This window comes from Camarhynchus parvulus, chromosome 3 (assembly GCF_901933205.1).
Source record: "Camarhynchus parvulus chromosome 3, STF_HiC, whole genome shotgun sequence".
Taxonomy (NCBI): domain Eukaryota; kingdom Metazoa; phylum Chordata; class Aves; order Passeriformes; family Thraupidae; genus Camarhynchus; species Camarhynchus parvulus.
This window is the reverse complement of record NC_044573.1, coordinates 63849358-63870374: the sequence shown is the minus strand read 5'-3', so window position 1 is coordinate 63870374 and position 21017 is coordinate 63849358. Positions and strand designations below refer to the sequence as shown.

General features: G+C 38.3%; 2 protein-coding genes across 3 annotated transcripts in view; one reads left to right on the top strand and one right to left on the bottom strand.

The window, feature by feature from the left end:
* The window catches only part of CEP85L (centrosomal protein 85 like), a 104679-nt gene that overhangs the window by 33615 nt on the left and 50047 nt on the right, over positions 1–21017 (bottom strand). The gene's annotated exons all lie outside the window — the stretch shown is intronic.
* Positions 9988–17989, top strand: PLN (phospholamban). Its single transcript, XM_030944310.1, has 3 exons — positions 9988–10210; positions 14380–14411; positions 16939–17989. The coding sequence occupies exon 3, from the start codon at positions 17060–17062 to the stop codon at positions 17216–17218; it is 159 nt and encodes a 52-aa protein (XP_030800170.1). The 5' UTR covers positions 9988–10210; positions 14380–14411; positions 16939–17059; the 3' UTR covers positions 17219–17989.

The window sequence follows — 21017 nt, the reverse complement described above, 5'->3', positions numbered from 1 at the left end:
AACGGTAATAGCATTCACATGCCCCCTAAAGGCAGCACTCCCTCTAGTCATTACACTTCTACTAACACATTTGTTCGAACTTGCTTCACAAATGAAATCCCCATTGCACACAGGGCAACACACTTAATTCAGACCTCACAGATTTTACTCTCATAAGCCCGGGAGGAATCTGACAGTCCTGCAATTTACTGCTGTTTGTATATTTACTTCTTCCCCAACATTGTTTATACTGCAGCTGAGGCTCCTGAACTTCATCAAGGTCAGGTGTGATAATCACAACAAGGGAGGAAGACATGATCCCTTCGCACAACAGCTTACAAATGAATTAAGAGCAAAGCATAGCAAGTACACGGTTGCTGGGATACGACAAGAGATGGGAGAAAACAAAAGCTAAGGTCAGGCAGCTATTCACCATGGAGGAAAAAAACCTTAAATAAATAAAAAACAAGCAGATATTTTTTACTGATAGCTACAGGGTTTTGATAGCAACCGCGTGGTCACTTAAATGTGGCATAAATGTACACTGCTATCAAAGGGAGTGGGCCTGTTCTCCTGCCTCTTCTCACCACTTCAAACAGTCATACCTTTCAGCTCCCTCCTGACAGCCCCAGTCCCACACTCTTCCCCCCATCCCGCACACATGAAGCTTATTTGCATCTCAGTCAGACTCTTAGCAGATTCATTGCACTGAAGGCCATGTGAGATCTAGCACTGGCACACACTCTTAAGTGGAAAAGCAGTGTACAAGACAACACATTTTGCAGTGGCACAGCTTCGTGCTGGATTAGTATGAACATGACCACAAGCTGAATTATCTAAACTACAGGCACTGCCAAACCCTTCCAAAGTATCAGTGTATAGACTGAGTATTTTCCAAGCTTCTGAAAAAAACCCCTATTATCCAGTTGCAATGACATTGTTAAGTTACTGGCCAAGACCCGGTGTTTAGGTAAGCAATCAATTCAAGAAAAGGCACTTGCACATGAAGATAGCATAACAGAATAAAACCAAAAGCCTACTGCACTTTATTTTCAAAATAATCCTCCCTGTGTTGGCTCTATGAATTATGACAGCACACACAGGATCAGCAGCACAGTCCTAGCCTACAGTCAGAGACTGCATATGTAAGATCCCTATGCGCTCAGAATCTGCAGTCAGAAGGGGATCCTGAATAAAGCAGAAATATAGCAGGGGATTTGCAAGGGAAAGGAACTGCAATTCTGATCACCAATTAACTGGCAAGGTTTTGTTCCTTCTAGCATCCCTGATGGTACTGTGCAAAAGCCTCCAACAACAAAGAAGCAATAGATTAACTCTGGAAAGAGTTTGCATGGATTCACGCTGTCAGGGCAGAGACAAGGGCAGTCTCCTGGAAGAGGCTGCAGCCACTCAGCAGTCCTCCCTGCCCTTCCTGACTCCTCATCTCTGTCCCCATAGCCCCTACGTTCCTGAAGGGTGAAACCAGCACTCCTGGAGCTGCACAGGGGATAATGACACACCCTCCTCTGCTTATCTTCCCCCGAACAATCACACTTCGCCTGCTTTTATGTGTTCTTATAACATTCCTTCATACTCCGTGCAACACCAATATTATTTTTGTCATAAATCCTTTCCATTTATATTCTGGCAAATGTTATGAACACAAAACACTTCTAGGTGCCACTTAATATGACGTTAAAAGCAACAGTGCCTGGAATTTTCCACTGATAACAACTGCGTCTTTCCTAAGTATAGAAGCACTTGTTTTATTAAGTGTTCATTTTATCTTCCCACTGCATTGAAATTCAAATGTTCTTTACTATAAAAAAAATTTTAAACATCTGGAGATGAAAGGGAGCTTCCACAAGAACAACTTTTTTTTTTTTTTAGTTCAAGTTTCACTGGTAAATTCATGATTTCTTTTTGTTTCTTATTCTGTCCTGGAAAGCAAAGTGACTACAGTTATTAAAAAACACTACTGTTTTATGTGCTCAATAAATACAGGGCATGTTATTCACTACAAAAACTTATGAACTGTACAAGTAAGACAGAAGAGAGTAAATTTAGTTTCTTTGGCAGAAACTTGGAGAACTACAAGTGACAAGTACCAACAGACAGAAGTAGATTAGAAAAAAGGAACAGTTGGCAAAAATCAATCATGAAGGACATGTAAAATCGACATCCTCAGCCAGGTTCTGATCGTTTATAAAAACCTTTAAGTTAAATGCACACTGCTAATTCCTACAAATACCAGTTTACTGAATGCCAATCTTGATTGCTCATGATTACTTACTATGCCTGCTCGTGGCTAAAGTGGATGCAAAAAGTGACTTTGAAAGCAATCAAAAAAACAGCTATTTTTTGCCAGCCTGCACAAACTTTGCAAGGATGAGCAGAGCTGGCCATCAATCTTGCGCAGAAACTAACAGGAGTCCTCCTGTAACATGAAGGTAACAAAAAGAGAGTGCAACTTGGGTGAATATTAGAGGAAAAAAACCAACAGCCCATACTTACACAGTAATTGAAGAAGAAAACTTTAAAAAACCTTATAAGCAGAGAGCAACAAATTCTCTTAATGAAACATGCAAACATATTGAAAGAGAAGGAAGCCACTATGGATTCAAAGTGAAGCAGGAGCATACATTTGGAGAAAACTGATGCTCTGCAAATTCTTTATCCAGGGGCTTGAGTTTTCAAATGGAAGTTGTTGAGATTCTGTGAAGGGTGTTGGCCCCTAAACCAGAAAACTGAGACTCTCCTTTCCTGCGTTCCATTTGCTTTAGCTTTTCAGGACTTTACAAGAAACATGAGCCATACGTGTTAATATTCAGCACAATTAACTGAAGTTTAAAATAAACAAAAAAAAAATCCCACAAAAATAAAGCAGAAACATTCAGAATGTTTATATTAGAACAAATCCAACTATTCCCACAAACTCAAGAAAGCACCTTTTATTTAAAAACAATAATCCAGAACTGGTCTCTATGAGCACTTGCAGAAAAAAGGGAGTGAAATTACTGGAACAAGTGCACTTCAAGCGTTGCACATGCAACTTCTGTGCATGTTATAGCTGATGGGGAAGGAATGATTAGATAATACACTCTTTTAAACTTCTTTTAGGCTGATAAACCAAAATAGTTAGCAGTAACAAAGACATCCTCTCACACACACCTTTGTTCTTCTCCAGTTCTTATTACCACGAACATAGATTTAAAAAAAAAGAAAAAAAGACAAGGATACTCTATAAACAGTGGCAAGGGTACTCTATAAACAGTGGCAAGATTTAGTAAGGCTGCCTTAGTGGGGATTGGAAGACAAAACCAAGTTCTCTACTAAAACAGTTTCGTGCAGAGTTAATAAGATCTGTGGCCATCAGAGTGCTGCACAATGTGAATACAGTATTAATCAACATTTATTGGTGACTACTTTGAAAAACTTCCATGGATGGGAAAAATAGAGGCATACTCATGTTTTCTGTCTCAGCTCCAGAAATTCTTCCCAGATGGAACTAGCTGTTTCAGCCAGCAAACCAAGCAGAACAGCACATGAACCTACTGTGAAGATTAAATTGCTTCAAGCAGGGATTCTACCATCATCCCTGTACAGCATCACATATATGATATATCATCACGTAGACATTTCAATCACTAGCTCCAGAATTTTGAAAAATAAAAAAAATTACTTTTATATTTTTTTTTTAACTCACAAGGAGACACCATGTACTTGCATCACTCTGTGAATTTTAGATGCATTTATAGAGGCTCTGCCCCTCTGGCAAATCAGATCCTGGAATCTCAAATCAGACATTTGAAAATCCAAGCTTGAAACACCTGCATCACTGATAAACAGAAGAAATGTTGTTACTTTAACACTGCACAGCATGTGAAAGCAGCAACCACGCAACCATGGAAGGTAGTCACATAATTTATGTGTGGAGTAAGTGACGGATATTTGAACTGTTTGGCTTCAATCCAGATTGAACCTTTTCCACTTGAGTTTATAAGGGGTACTTGAAACACACTTGTCTCTAGCAAAAGCAGCAGTATGATGTAAGGGTGCATCCAAACATCCGTGTCAGTGTGTGAAGGTGTTTTCCTTCTTACAAGATAAACTCGGGGGAGCCCTAGCACCTTCTTTATATAGGCAGAAAAGGCAGAAGTTCACATTAAAAAAATAAATATAATTTTCATCACCAGCAATTAGTACTTGTCACCTGTAGGTCTCCAAGTTTCTTAAAAAGAAACTAGACTTATTCTACAGAGAATAAATTGAGACAAGAACAAAGACAATTGGTCTATTCAAAGAACACCAAAACACAGCATATTCTCTAGTGTGGAAAATTTGTAAACAAAATCCTGGTTTTAACAAACACAAATGAGACTATCTCTACCTAAAGAAAAATAAATATGTGTTGATTGAAGTAGGCTCATTTAGAAGGTGAGAAAATTCATGTTTCAGAATGAACCACTTTTGTTTTCGTTTTCTAATTCACAGAGATGTCAATAATAATGTTATACCAAGTACTCACATAACCAATTGATACAGAGGACTGTATTTGAAAACCATAGAACCAATTAATTCTCAATAAAGGCCACAAAAAGAGTAAAAAACCAAATAGTTTCTTCTATAAGAATGGAGTCATAAAAGCAGGAAAAAAGCTCTCCACATCACCTCAGTGGTCAGGAAGCTACAGACAAAACAGTCTGGACACTACACTTGACAAAGTGTAGTGACTGACAACAGAACTACCATGAGAAAGCAGCTGCCTGAAACAGAATACATAGTCAGAAAATATCTGCAAGACCAGGAAATCTCTTCTTGCTACTCAGAGCTGGTCTAAACCAAGGAGTAGAACCATGTTTTTATCTGGCACATTCTCCAACAGAATAAAGAAAAATATGAAGTTGTTTACCTGAAATTCTCAGGTAATGAAATTCGGGATCCTAATTTTCTGGGGTGCTTTTTTGCTGAATGTTTTTTCTCTGTTTTAGCTATGAATTGCATGAAACAAAGATATGGAGCAATAGATAGCTGACGCTCACCATGGGAATTAGTCTTATTTATAGTCACTCAATAGAGGGAAGAGTAAAAAAAACCCCAAACTTCGGAGCAATGGAAAGAAGAAGTGAAGAAAAGACATACACCATTCTGTAACACCAAGCAAGAGAAAGAAAGATGTTGCTGGCTCCCACTTCTCAAAGTAGGGCCACGTGAAAATTAGCCTGACAACTCTTTAAAGGCCTGATTTATACCATGTCCATGTTGATCTGAATGAAGACCCTCATGAGGCAAGGTCCTCGTTGAGGCCACTGCTCTACCTGCTGCCCCTCCACACTAGCTGAGGGTGATCACTGCAATAATCTGCACAAGAGAATCTTTCAACTTCTAAATGATGCCAAAACATTCATCATTTGGGCAATATTTGTGCATTTCTGTTAGGACAACTTTCAGCTAAAGATAGGTAGCAGCAAAAGCTAAAGCCCAATCGTTTCTCCTCAATTCTGCAGTTACGCCTTCAAGTGGAGATAATCCAGCACCACCACTTGGCAACTGAAACGTGGTCTTCCAACTTTATCTCTCCTTCATGTGCCTTTGTCCCGCTGTTCATCTATCACTCACAACATGTCAAATAACACAACTAATCTCTGTGCTTCCCAGAACAGTTTATCTGAAAGACACTCAACACAGTTTCTTAGGTATAAGGATCTCGGCACGCCACCTAAGGCACATTGTTCAGCTTAACCAATTGAGGACACCAGTGAGCACTAAAATACAGTGTTCCCAGGCGTTTCACAGAAATAAAGAACCTTCCCTGTAATGAAGATCATTGAATTTCCTATCCTGTCTCATGTTGCTATTTTGAAGACACTTTGCATCACTGAAGATAACTGCTACTAGTAAATTATTTGACATTAATTAACCTAGTAAAAAGGTAAACATCATTGCTGTGAAAGCCACCAGGTATTTACAACACAGCTTTTTGTGCTGTCGATATTTTGTTGCAAAATAAACCACCTAAATGGGTCAAATCTGTGCTAATTGTATTGTCTCCACATGAAATAAATGTTTCCTAATGGGGTTTGGGAAGAGGAAGGACACAGCCAATTTTCAGAGCGAGAGCCAGGCAAAACTTCTTGTTTCCCTTCTCTTCTAACACTGGGTCAAAGCACCAAAGACAATAAACAGGCGTGACACACTTCTGCACCCTGTGTTCTACTTTAATAGTTTAAGGTTTGTGCCAGTAACAGCAACTGAAACAAAAACATTCAAGATAACCTTTCAAAAAATGTCTTTGGTCAGTAACAAATCTGATGACTAGTACTACCAGAGCATTCACTGTTCCCAAAAAGAGAAATATTTCAGACCAAGTTTTCTATAAATTTATTTTGTACTTTTTCCTAATCACTTTGTAATGGTATGCTTTATAAACTGCTGCCTCAAAAAGTAATTTAATCTTGCTCGTAAAAAAGAAAAAAAATGTGAAGACCAAACTAATTTAATGTCTGTCCCATGGTTAGGAAAAGTAAATATATCTTGTCCCAGGGGAAAATAACATGATGCAAAGCCTAGATTTCTCAGCAGAGCTGTTTGCTGTAATGCTAACAAAGACCATAAGTCTCACTACACAAAAGCAGGAACATCTGCAGCTTCAGAAAGGCAACTTCCTCCACATAAATCCAGAAAAGAGATTTGAGACTAGAGATGTGAGTGAGATTCACTGAAGTCAGATAATCATTAAAGGAGGCATCAGGTAAAACATACAAGCAAATGGGTCGTAAATCTATGAAATTCAAGTAAAAAACCTTAAATGCATTAAAAAAGTGATTATCTCTCAATCAATTAGGCTGTCACCCTATCTGGTGTGATTCTGGAATGCTATTCACATCAGCACTGAAAATGCTGATTTTTCTGAACTTTTAAAGGAGGGAAAACCTCACATTTTCCTTTAGGATGTATTAGGCTCACAGCACAAATGTAACTGAAGGATACATTAGCTCCTTTCTCTTTAGAGAACCTTAAAAAGGGTCCTGTAAACCACATCTGCTAATACCTGGATGACTACAAGCAATTACCCATCACAAAATCAGGCCAGAAAACTACTGGTTACAAAAAGGAAAGGTCTCATTTTAGACTTCAGCTTCAATACCAAACTTTGCTACTCTGTCCCACATACATGCAAATTAATGCACATTTGTGGGAGCATTCACGTCTCTCTTCTGTGTGTTTTTTGTTACTGTTAAACCAAACGTGCCAACACAAGAACTTCTGCCGTGTGAGATCACAGAGGCACTTTTGCAGTGTGAGAAAACTGCAGCAGCATCATGAAAAATCTCATTAACTGGAGTATTCAGACTTGCTGCTGAATTTCTTTATATTATTAACAATTGGACTTGGGTCACAGTCCATTTCTATACAGAACCATCACTATCAGCAGACCAGACAGTGACACCTCAAACTGTTTACAGACTATACAGGTGGTCAGTGTCTACAGCTGGAATTTTGAAAACTAGCACAAGAAAGGCAAAAATAATCCAGGAAATTATTACCGATGTGAATAGAAGTCTCACAATTATTATTTAAATAAAGGAGCTCGTATGCTGAAGTACAACATGTCTCTTTTTAGACATTATCCCAAACATCAACCGGATCTCTAAATAATTTCTGAAAAGAAACATGTTCTAGTGGTAGATTCCTAATCCCCCTGGAGAAAGCCCAGACCATCTCCATTTAAGGTCAAGCAGGCAACAGCTGCACATTTTTGTTCCCCAGAACAAAATGCAGCAGACCAAAACCTTCAACACAGATTCCTTTTTTAAAGCTTTTCCTTTCTCATGTCCACGAGTGTCTGGACCTGTTCACCCAGGAGTGAATGAAAACAGTACAATGATGTGCTCATATATTGTGTCTGTACTTGTCAGACTTGACATGTCCCATAAAGCAGCAGTACTTTGGCATCTGCCTCAGAATCCCACCAAAACCTCCATGAGTTACATGAGGGAATATAACTAACCTGAACTAGAAAAATGTTCTCAAGAGAGTGTTCCTAAACAAGCTCATTTTTAGAGAAACAACATTAATACATCTACAACACTCATGTGGTCTGAACTTGTACATGTTATTGCTATTTATGCTATGTTATTGCTATCTGGCAAATACATTTTCCATCTTAAAATTCTTATCAGAGTTGACATTTAGAGAAGATGTGTATTATGTTTCTGATGAAATCCTACTATTTTTTCAGTGTCTTAATTTCTACATTTAAGTATAACTTTAAAATGGAGACCAAGCTATGACTGCGTCAGCAGCTCACAAACAAAACCAAATTCTCTTAAGTTATCTAATTTCTAAAAAGCTCCAATTCATTAACAAAAAGAGCCAAAAATTTGGGGTAGTGTAACTAAATAACATGATAATTTTCCATCAATTTTGTAAAAGGGAGGAATGGCACTGCAGCTGTTGCAGTGATGGGTGTTGGACTTCATAACAAAATATAGAGGGTGAATTTCAATAGTACAAGTTTCATAAAAAAGCCAACAATCCAATGCTAGCACTTTTCTTGGATGACAGCATACAATAAAAACATGAAACTTCCCTCATAAAAAAGCCAAATACAGTTTGCTTGACTGTGAGAGATTTATAACATTAATAATGCCATTATAAGTAAATGATGAAACACTTTGCACCAGTAAAGGACCATTACTCCTCACTGTAAAGATATTCAATTAACTTTCAACTGAAATATGTGACCCCAGACTTCCTGGGTTTGATACTAAAGGACAAATGAAAGCAGGCAGATTTATGACACTAAAACCAAGCTGCTAACTTCAAATGTGATATAACCAATTTGCAGAAGAGCTAAATCATATTTACAAAAATAAAAACAGAGCTCAACTTGAAACAGGGTTTTACATCACCCCCAAAGCCCTTCTGTCTCTGGTTTGAACAATGTATCGCAGCAGGGCTTCCACGGAACAAAAAACCCAAACTAAACCAAAAAAATCCACCCTGTCTGGGTTCCTGCTTAAAGCCAAGCACTCATCTATGCTAAACAACTATTGTCAAAACTGAATCTGTAAGCGTTCAGAGTTTGGCTGAGCTTCTGTATTTTTGCCTGCAATTTCCCAATGAGGAAATGGCCCATGCTGTCAGTTGTATCCACACAGAAAGCCTGATGCTGGATGCTCTCACTTGACAGCTTAATCCTTTTGCATCCAGTAAATCCTTCACTTCCCCAGCACACAAAACCTACTCCATATATGCACTATGTTGTCACTTCTCAACACAGGAAAATATACGTAAGATAACCTGTAAAGTAGCATCAAGCTGCTACTCCTATCCAAACAAAGAGACAGCATTCTCAAAAAATTCACTTAAATAGTTTCCAGCCACAGAAAGTGGGAGAGGAAGAAAAAATGTGGAAGTGTGTTTTAAAGGAAAGATAAATACTTCAAAATATATAGTAATGATAAATTTCAGAGATGAACTTATATATGTCAAATTTGGAGGGAAAAAACCTCTAACCCACCCATTAGTGTTTGGAAGAGACTTGAAATACAGAAAAGTTATTTCAGTTTGAGCACCATGAGAAGAAAGATTATCTTGGGAAGCATTCATCATACACTATAAACGGAATACCCGGTATGTAACAGAATTATCAAAACCATATATATTGAAAGTGTAGTTTAAAAACTACCTTGGATAAAAGAAAACCATTCCAAGTCAAACACCCACAAGAAATGTATCAGCCCCCACTATTTAGGTTTCTCTATAAAGAAGAAACATTACTGTAGCAAAAGTAACACATCCAAAGCAGCTCCCTGAGTAAGCTCCCATTTAAATTCCTATTTAAAAAAAGGCAGGGTGTCAGGGAAGAGCTCCCTTTGCTACCCTACTGAAGCATGCAGCCTTCCAGATTCCCTCATCCTGTGATTGAGCAGGTGGTCACCCTGGCACACAGGTCCCCTCACAAAAGGAAAGATGCTGCCCATGTTAATACATTACTGCCGGGAACGAGTTTAGAGCAGCCACTGCCTGTGTCAGAAGGCAAATGGGACCAATCAACTTGTGAGCTGCTGAGTCCTGCCTCTGAAACTTTTGTTATTTTTTCCCCTCAGCCTGCTTCAATTGTTTCCACAGCTTGGTCACAGACTCGGAAAAGTTGCCAGAGATCAACAGGCACATCCCACAGCCCGGAGCAAGCTCCTCTGTGCTTCACCAAGTCACACCAGGGGTAAGGAATCTCTCCTCTGTGTAATCTTTTAAATCTTTCAGGAAGGCATGCTGTAACTGTACTTTTCTACAAAAACCTCCTCTACTCAAATTAACAGCTGGTTTTAACTGTTTATCAAAAACATGGAAATGTAGGCATTATAGGTCTGAGTCAAAGATATACTGTTGTGCAGGGAGTCTTTCAGCAACAGTAAAGGCAACATAAATTCCTGTATGTTCATAGGACGCCAGCTGTCCTTGGATAGATTTATACAGGTGGTATTGCACAAGAAGGTGAGAAGGTTTCATCATGTTTCTCATACCTTTGTCTTTCCTTTTAAATTTAATACCTTTTGTTTGTTTTTTTCTTTTGTCTGTTTGGTCTTGGTTTTTAATCCAAAATCTACAAAGAGAATAATTCTCTTAAAGTTTTGTAGAGGCATTCTTTTTCCCAAAGCTGCCTAATTACAGACCAGCAAGGGTAAAGAAGCTCTTTCACCATTAACTCTGTAAAACATTTTTCTGATCTAACACATTGAGAGAGCAAACCTTTTTTTGCTGTATAATGAAAAATTACACTTAATTTAAAAATTTAAGTGATTTATAGCACTAATAGAACTGAAATTATACCATGTTATTCTAAGTGCAGTTCAAGCTACAGAATCCATGTAGTGTTTTTGCTTTGACATCCATTAAAATTTTATTTTCTCTTGCTGTTCATTGTAACTAACACAACACTTGTCCTAGATTGCTTCTAAAAACTGAGAAATAATTCAGCTAGGATTTGTAACATCATGAACTGAATTTCAAATGCAAAAAAGAACCCATTTATTTCTAAGGGAAATTGCAGACATGTTGTACAATGCAATACAATCCCAGCTTTAAAATCACTGAAATAAGGTGCATCTCAGAGAAACACATCACATAGAGAACATTCAGTATTTACATATACAAATATTTTAAAAAGAAATATGATTCTTGAATATGGATGTCTCCAAGGTACTTATGCTCCTTACAATCATGTCCCCCCTTTGATCAATTGACACCTTACTACTTATGTCTACATATGGTTATAGAAGGGACAAACCTAATATAGATTTGTAATTTTGTGAGGTGTGTTTTCCATGCTAGTGAACAGATACACCTAATTCCTTTTCCTAGTGACTGGCAGGCATCAGGCAAAGATAGATCCAGGTGCTTGGTTTTGTGCTCAGCAGCCTTGTGCCAATTTTGAATATTCAAGTGAGAGAAATGTCTGGACATGCTGTTACTCCTGAGGCAAACAATCTGGTACAGAGTTCTCTAGAAGCTGCTTTCAGCAGGCAGAAGCAGATATTTAGACCTCCCAGTGCCTACAAAGAGCAAGAAGATTCGGAGGCAGATTTTTTTCAAGGCTGAAGTTACACAAAAAATGTATTTTCAAATGAAGAGAGGAGTTAAGGTGTATTCTACCACCCAGAGAATCTTTCTCTTCTACCACAAATATTGCATATGCAGACCTTTAGAAATACACACATAAATTGAACATACACACCGACACTTAACTGCTATAGGCGGTTCTTCCCTGGAAGCTGGAATGCATCCCATAGCTACAGCATAGGTCAGCTGCTCCATCATCTCAATTTTATCTGGTTAGAGTTCAGTAATTTAATGTAGATGAGATAGTGGTTCAGCTGTTAAATTAAATTTAAAAATTTCACACTTATAACATCCCATGTCACAGACATCCAAACCCTGAGAAACAACCTACAGTCATGACAGAGGCATGTGCTACAGGACAGGTGATAAGTGTTACCAATCAATGTGAAATTAGGCATTTAATTTACAGCAGGCAATTTTCTGCTTTTTTTTTTTTTGCTACTCATTTGTCAAGATGACAATGCAATTTTTATTTAAGAGAGATTCAGATTTATGTATTACCACATTTTTATTTTTAAAAGCTGCATTTATTTCTCATCCTTTAAGGAAGTTAGTAATATAGCGTCTCCATAGTGCTTTCCAGCAGGAAACGCACTGAAATCGTCAGTTTGTAACTAGTAGTGTAAAGGTGATTTTCACTGCTTTTTCAGACCATCAGCAAACAAAAATGAATGGGATACATGTACAGAACTACTCCAGCAACTTTTTGTTTGCTTTAACAATAATTTGATTTAGGAATAAAAACGTACCCCAGCTGGAGAGATAAAAAGTCCCACAGGGAAGTAAAGTTCTGTTCCCTAAAACTACAAGACACTTTAGAACTGAACATTGCTTTTACTTTCTGAAGATTGAAAAAAGGCTAAACAGGACCTTCCTAGCATCAAGTAATTTCACAGAAGTTGAATTTATCTACTACATCCTTCTCAATCAATGCCATATCATTGTTCCCTGACGTGCTAGAAGGTTAAAAACAAAACTTGGAACATCCCCTTCCACTTCTACCTTTTATACATGCTAGACATATTTCAATTTTTACTTTAATTCAAATTGCACTTAGACTATTTCCTATTAAAGGGACATTATGAATCACCATAGCTAAAACTCAACATGAAACAACTTGTTAGGTAATCAGTGAATGCAGCAGAGCATGGAGTTAATTTCCTAAAAGAAATTTACTAAGTAAAAGGCAGATTACATCAACAGACTGGAATTGGTATACAGTTATTTTATGTCTTGTTTTGATGAGGGGAACTGAATGTTTTGATGAGTATGGAAACTGAAGAACCTGCCCAAGATCCCACTGCATGGTCCTGCAGCAGTTGCAGGGAATTTAACCTACTTAAAAACTAGCCCAAAGCACTGGCTCCCAGGCTACTCTAATGGACCAGCACACATGTAAGTCCAGTTATCCACAAGATATGTAGATAAATTTCAAAACCCAAAATGACTGGTCTGTTCAACTATTCATCAGTGTAATTTCTTGTCACCTATACCATTCACATTCTCATGGACTTGAAATATACGCAGAGGCTCTCATTGTTGGTCTTGTGTCTTAGAACACCAAAAACATCAAAGCTACTCAGAAGGAAGATTGTAGAAACAATGAATTTGTCAGAGAGGGAAAAAAAAATCTGAAATGTGTCTTCCCCTATGGTCTCTGAAACACACATGACACTTCAGTACAAAACAAACAAAAGGTAAAGAGAATGATAAATGAGTGTGTTTTTCCTGTTACCAGCACTTTTCAAATATAAGCTGAATTGTTGCTTCTTTCCCCATCCCAAGGAAATAGTCTCCATATGACTGAAAAATTATATTATATACCACAAGTCAGTGCCTAAATCTTTAATCAACATAACTTTATGTACTTTTTCCATCACTATGTTCATGGTTAGTAAGACTTTTTTTTTCAATAGATAGAAGTGAATTACTGGGGTTTTTGGACATCTCATTCTAAAAATATATGCAATAGACTTATGCAACATAACTTTAACAGCCCCTCAGGGCTTCACTTGGTCATGTGGAACTGCAAGAATTCAAGTAAGTCAAACTTCTTCTATTCCACTGATATCACTGCTGCATTTAGTGAACATATGACAGGAAACAGGCTGTGGCATTTCCAAGGGAGCCAAATTTATCCCGTGTGACTTCAAAGGAGTCAATGCAGTTGCACCAGGAATGGCCCACAGTTTTCACTTTGGTCACATACCCTCTCTCATTGTGAAGGGCACCCAGGAACAAAGATAAAAATAACCTAATACAAATCAGGGAAACAGTCACATGTCAGTGAAGTGGGAAGAAATAATAGTGATCAGTGACTCATTCTGAAGTATGGGGTATGGGGGATTCCCTACATAGTAACATACAGGGTCAGCCACCAGACATCTTCTGCAGATTCACTCTCTGCCCAAGACAAGCCTTGCACATCCATTAACAGCACTCATAAAACAGAACTGCACAGCAATGCAGCCAACTGCTCCTCTTGTGTGATGCTCAGTCTTGTCACATGAGTCACACTTTGTGACTCCTAAAAAATATCAAATATAATTTGCCCTTTTGCCGCACATTTGTTTCAAGCAGTGGTGTGTGCATGCCCAATTCTTCTTTATATTGGCCTAAAACACTGGGGACTGAACAGCAGAGAGCAGCTACTATTTGTGACAATGACCAGTCTTTGTTTCTGTGTAATTATTTTCCAAGCTGTCCATTTTGACCTTGATAGCCTGTAAGCAGCTGTGTTACTGAATCTGTTTCTCTTTCTGCACACTTTAGGTGGTGACAGCCATGGAGGATTAACAAGCAAGGTATGTGTTTATTAGTTGAACCCGTGCACTTGTAAAGACAAACTTGTTGAAATACAGACACAGAACTGGCTTCCTTTGCTTACAAGAAAACTTACCCCACAGACAGGAGGTTAAACAACACACAGATGTTTCAAAAACTTCCAAAAACCACATAAACTATTAAATCAAGGAACTCAATCTATTTTGTCCTCTCCTGATCCCTTCTCTACAATGCCTTCTAGCTGTATGATGTATAGAGATTTTAACTTACACTACCTTCCACTTTTTAAGATCCTTTGGTATCCCCTTCTGGTCACGTATGTCCAAATATCTATTTTGGCCTTGCATCTGTGATGCCCAACCAGATAATATTGCTTTTTATGGAAGCACTTCAGAGCCCCAGGGCCTTGCCCCTTGAGTCATGCAGCAACACTGCAGTGCAGGTGCCAACATGAGTGCAGTTACACCTAATGCAGTAAGGTGGCATTAGTTCCTAATGAAATGGAATTTACATTTATTCTGCATGTGCACAAGTACACACTGATGCTGTTCCAATCCTTCTGTGGGCTCCAAGAAAAACAAAATTAGGAAAGATAAATGTTGCTGTAGCAGGTCACACACAGCCCAAAGACCAAGACTTGCACACATCTGACACTGAAAAAATGACATAAAATGCTGTGAGGAAGTCACCCACAGGAAATGCTGTTCTCTGAGCAGTGTCTGTCACAGAAGCTGGTTACACAAACTCCTCTCTATCCATGTAAATCCATTTGTGGTTCATCTACTGGGACTTGTCTGCAAGAGGATAAACAGTCTAATGCACTCCAACCTGTACTGGGCTGGGAGAATGAATGTGAATTCAGCCAAGAGACTTTAGAATTCCTGTGCATGTCTTGCTTTTACTGCACTTGGGACAGACCATGACTAGTAAAGAACTAAGCGGAATATACTTGGCAAGCATTTACCTGCTTAAATAGATGAAAACAGGTACAGCAAAAAGTCAAACAAAGATGAAAAATTGTAGTCACTACAAGAGTATGTTCTGGTGTATGTTTTTTTCACAATAAAGTTAAAATCAACTACAGCTCAAAAAATCATAACAAAATCTGAAGTTCAGGTTTGAGAAGGAGATGTCATCCCATGGAGTCCTCTAAGGGTGTTAAAATAACCATGTGCAATCTGATTGCTTTTGAAAGTCTCTCTTAAATACCAACACTGCCACTGAAAACACATGCATTCTGCTCATACAGTAACATTTCACTCTACAGCCCAACAAGAAAGGATTAAAAAAAGAAGAGTCTGAAAGACACTTTTGTTTCCTTTTAAGGTTTTTCCATTTTAGCCACCTGTAAAGATAAATTCATGGGCAAAGTATCCCTTATTCAGTCAGGATCATCACGTGATTTGGGCAGCAAACATCTAAGCAATTGTTTTCCTCTATGTGGCATACATAATTTCACTTACTTCAAGGAGAAACAAAATGAAGTTGGGACAAGGGGAGGTCTTCTGTGAAATATATGAACACAATATAAATTCATAAAATTTATAAATTCATAAAAAGTGCAGCTTTAGGAACAAAGTTTGACAGAGCATCATTATTAAAAAAAAACAAGTTTTCACATTGTGACAGCACCTACATTCAGAATCCAACTCACCATGAGATAAACAAGCATATATCAAAGCCAGCTTCTTGCCATGGAAGGTTTTTACAGGAGGGTTTTATGTTGCAACTACTTATTTGGAGTTTTAAAACAACGGATACCCTGTCCTCCCATCTGCCACTAAAAAGGAGGGAAAATACACTTTAAAGGTAACACTCACTTAAAAGACAAAGTTTGTAAATGCTTTGTTTTGTTCCTCATAGGAGTCCTCTACCTTTGCACCCAAGTTTGTAACACACTGTCCAACATAAAAAAAATATTTAGTCCTTACTCTGTCTTTGCTGTTGAGAAGTATGTTACTAAAATTCCCTACAGCGGTGATGCATTAGGTTTTAAATGCCCACCATAAAGAACTTTTTCTTGGAATGGAACTACTTCAACAAGAATTCTTTTCCTCCCTTCCAGCAAAAGGTACTGGCAAATCAGGTTATCTGCCCTGTCAGTACCAGCCAGCAGGACTATCCAGATCTCCTGGCCGAAAGGTCTGTGACCCTGCTCTTATCATCAAGCCTTCACAAGTGCTTGAACAAATAAAGCAGAGAGGTGTGTGTGTGGAAAGGCAATCAGGCACAGCCTTTTCAGAGACCATGTGAGATAGAGAGCTTAGGATCTAAGGCAATAATCTGGGCAAAACCCAGATATCCACAATTTCCATAGTACAGTTACTCAACGCTGCTAAGAAGCAGGTGCTCAGTAGTCTTCAGGAGGAGAAGCATAATACAACACAAATCTAAAATTAAAACTCTAAAATTTTAAAATTCAGTTTTAACCTAAAAACACTGTTTTAAAGCTCTAAAAAGATTGAAATAAACAGATTGCTTTTACAATCTCTATTTACACTCAAAAACACTTCTGCACTTCTAATTCTCTGCTTTCCTGCTTTCCAGCTCTGCAAAGGCTGTCTAAAACAAAGAGAAGATATTAGGCACTTTGCACTGCTCCTGACCACTGCTCTTCTTTCCTGCACTCCTAAAACCTCTGGTTTGTGCCCTCTGCTTTCCTGTTGCCATGGAGAAGGTCCAACACATGACCCGCTCCGCTCTGAGGAGAGCCTCAACTATTGAGGTCAACCCACAAGCACGCCAAAGGCTCCAAGAGCTCTTTGTGAATTTCTGCCTGATTCTAATCTGCCTCTTGCTGATCTGTATCATTGTGATGCTTCTCTGAAGTTCCAGCACTTCTCTGCCCTGTCCTCTAGGAAAATCACCCCAGGGGGAAGAGAGACAGACCTACACGTGCAACTCCCAGTGCAAGGATCCTCATGTGACAGGGGCTAGCACTTGGACTAGAGAGTGTGCCAACCAGTGCTCTGTTATCCTACTGCCTGCTCATGCATTAAAAACACTTCTTCTGTGCAGAACAGTGTTTAGAGCCTGTAGTTACCAAGTTGTGCATGACTCAATTTGTCCGTCTCAACTAAGAGACGTCTTTACTACATGGGGTAAAGTAGCAGTAAATCAGATTATCTGCTCCAATCACTAACAGCCAGCAGCTGGTAAATTCAAAGTTTTAGTCAGATAAACATCATCATCACTTTCAGGGGGCCTAAGTCTTTTTAGGTTTCTCTGAAAATCTTTAAGCCTTTGGAAGGGTTCCAAATTTGTACCATGCCTACCCAAAGAAGAGCTTACAGGTACACAGCCCTCAACACATCCTGGGAAAACTTCTGCTCTGCTTAGTTCAAAGTGCTGCATCTCTGCATTATCAGCTGAAGGCATTCAAATCGCTTTAGTGTTTTTCAAAGGAATATGAGAACGAACCAAAAATCTCTTCTAAATCAGAAAAGAAAAACTAGTTCATATGTTTTTCTCTCTATTTAAGGGATCTTATATATGTGACGTCTGGCAAGATTTTTCATTATGTTTTGCAGAAAAAATTGACACTACCATAACTGAAATAAAAAATATTGTTTTCCATAGTAATTTGACTGACATGACAACCGGCACAACTTGGATTCTCAGAGTTCTTAACATTTGCCTTCAGACAACTTAATTAAGGCCTGTTCTTATTTATGTAGTAATTTCCTTAGTTTAAAACTACAAAAAACTTGGAACTTGCCAATGTCACATGAGGTATCTTACACCTGAGGTGGCAAAGAGAAAAGTCTAGGCCATCATTACTGAAGCGTATCTATACAAATATAAGTAACATCCCCATCTTCAACTGCAAATTCTTGCTAGAGAACATGAAAGTACTTTCCTAAAATAAATGACAGATAAAAAAGTTCATTGTAAACAATTATGCACAGGAGGGAAAAGCACTGCAGAAATATCTTTTCAACATGTAAACCATAGGCTATATACATAAAAGATGACATTTCTGCTCCAGAAATTGTGAGTAACAAGACCGAGTAGAAGACTTGCAACCCTACTCACCCTATTACATGTTGCTGGTATTAAGCAAAATCTCCAGAAATTTGATACACTTTTCAAATTTAAGAAAGCTTAAGAAACAACAGAGGTCAGACAGACATCCATTTTCTAAAGAGATATTCTTCTATTCCATTCTATGTAAACATTCTTATTAATGAATACAGAAAAATCAAAACAAGTTGGTCTTGTATTCTGCCTTTAAGACTTAGTATTTCATGAGTAGAAGTTGACAATAAACAGCTGAGCAGGAAGGGAAGAAATCTCTGAAAAAAGTCTGTATTCAATGGAATGCAAGCAAATCCAGTGGTGAATTTCCTATCTGGTGAGTAGGTATGTTGAGACCAGACTCTGAAGTAAGGTTACCCACTAGAGGAAATTAAGATAGCTACTTATATGAGGATTAGGGTGAGCACTGGTGAGACTGGCGACACATCCCCACACTTGCAAGTTAGTATTATGAGCATTACTGATTTGAACTGTCAGTGTAAATCCCAATTTCCATTTCATGCATTCTGACCACTCTCACAAACGCATGAGATTTTAGCAAGCGTATTTCCCCTTTTAATCCTTCTTGCTTTTCTTCTCTTTCCGAATCTGTATTTTTGTGATGGATAGAGTTTCTAGCTTTAGTTTGCTTTGGATGTGTTTCAAGAGACTTCAACTGGAAATAGACAGTTTTACAGTACTGAAAACCTGCTGAAGAAAGAAATGTGAAGAGTAAAGCATCAGCACTGCATTCTGAGGACATGTTTGGGTTAGAGGTTTCACAAGCCAATAATTTAAAGGAGTCAGAGTAAAGCATTGCGAAAAAATGTAGCCCAATAAAAACAAACCCTCCAATTTCCTTTTATGTACCTGAAAATCCATAACTTATTTTAAAACAATAACCAAACAAGAACAAAACCAAGTTTTCAATAAACTGGAAGACTTACTGCTATTTTACAGCGATGCAGATATATTGCATAAACTGTACAGTTCATTGGTGTCTTAGGCTTCTGTTGATCAAAAAATCTGTTACTATCCTCTATATCACCAATTGTCAATCGAACTCAGAAATTTAAAAAAAAAACATTTGTACATAATACAATCTTCTTTGTAGACTTATACAAGCTGCAAAAGTAATATCTACAGTATTTTTATTTAATAAAAGGACTGCTTGAAAAATATTAATGCATAAAATATATCCAATTGTTTAGAAAGAAGCATCCATTCTATTACTTAAAGTTATGTGAAAAGAAGCTAGTCATCACACAGCTTTCTAATTCTCTAAATCTGTATTTAATCTGTTTTGGTTTTCAGTAGTAATCTTGACTATTTTGCAATGTCCAGGTCACATACATGTAGCTAGTGCTTGCAACTATTCCTAATTAATTTTCTGCAAATGTAATCAAAAAGTTTAGCACTTTTATGAGTCATAATAAAAACTGCAAACATGTACAGCATATAGCTTGGATTATGCTTTTAGTTCTCTGCTCCACTTCACCCAAGCCTAAATCTTTTTCCTAAGGTTATTTTACACACCAGTAGTAAATAAAGACAGTTAAACAGGCAACAATCTGGTATTGCTCTTCCTCCAAAAAAAAAATTACCAACTTCCATGACAATTTTATACAGGAAAGGAGCTGAATCAGGAACCATAATAAGCTGGTTTTAAAGATGTGTTTCCTCAGCCAGCTCCTCAGCAAAAAATGACACAACAATTGATTTAATAATTGAATAGTTGATATTATTCTCTATGTGAAAACATGACCCATTTAAAAACTGAAACTTTGCTCTGACCAAGACTAGTCAGAAGGTGTTTTAGAAGGCAGCAGATACTTGCATTTCTTTAATAACTGTTCTACATCAATTTAGCAACAACTTCCCTTCCTGGAAGAACTGAACCACACATTGGACAGACAAAACAGCCTTAAACAAAATTATTCACACAACATGCACAAAATGTTTGTCACCCCCCTGCACAAAAAATTTTTATGTAAGTTTTGCAACAACTACACCAATGGCCAATGGTACAACTAGGCCAGTGGTATCCTGGCATGCATTAGGAAGAGGATTCCCAGCAGGTCAAAGGAGATGATCCTGCCCCTCTACTACACCTTAGTGAGGCTGGAGTGCCATGCCCAGTTCTGGGCTCCTCAGTACAAGAGAGACATGGAGCTCCTGCAGCAGGTCCAGCAGAGGATGACAAAGATCATTAAGGCACTGGAGGAGTACTTCTGTTAAGAGGAAAGTCTGAGGGACCTGGGCCTGTTCAGCCTCCAGAAGAAGTGACTGAGAGAGGGGACCTTATCGATGTCTATCTGAAGGGGGTGCCAAGAGGATGGAGCCAGGCTCTGCTGGGTGCTGCCAAGCAACAGGACAAGAGGCAATGGGCAGAAACTGATGCACAGGAAATTCCATGTGGATGTGAGGAAGAACTTCTTTAGTGCTGGTAACTGTGCACTGGAACAGGCTGCCCAGGGAGGCTGTGGAGTCTCCCTCATGGGAGATGTTCAGACACCACCTGGACACAATCCTGTGCCATGTGCTCTAGGATGACCCTGCTTGAGCAGGAAGATGGTAGTCCCCTCCAACCTTATCCATTCTGGGATACA

Bases quoted from the DNA above. Each gene is read 5' to 3' on its own strand.
- PLN (XM_030944310.1), top strand. From the start codon at position 17,060: ATGGAGAAGGTCCAACACATGACCCGCTCCGCTCTGAGGAGAGCCTCA.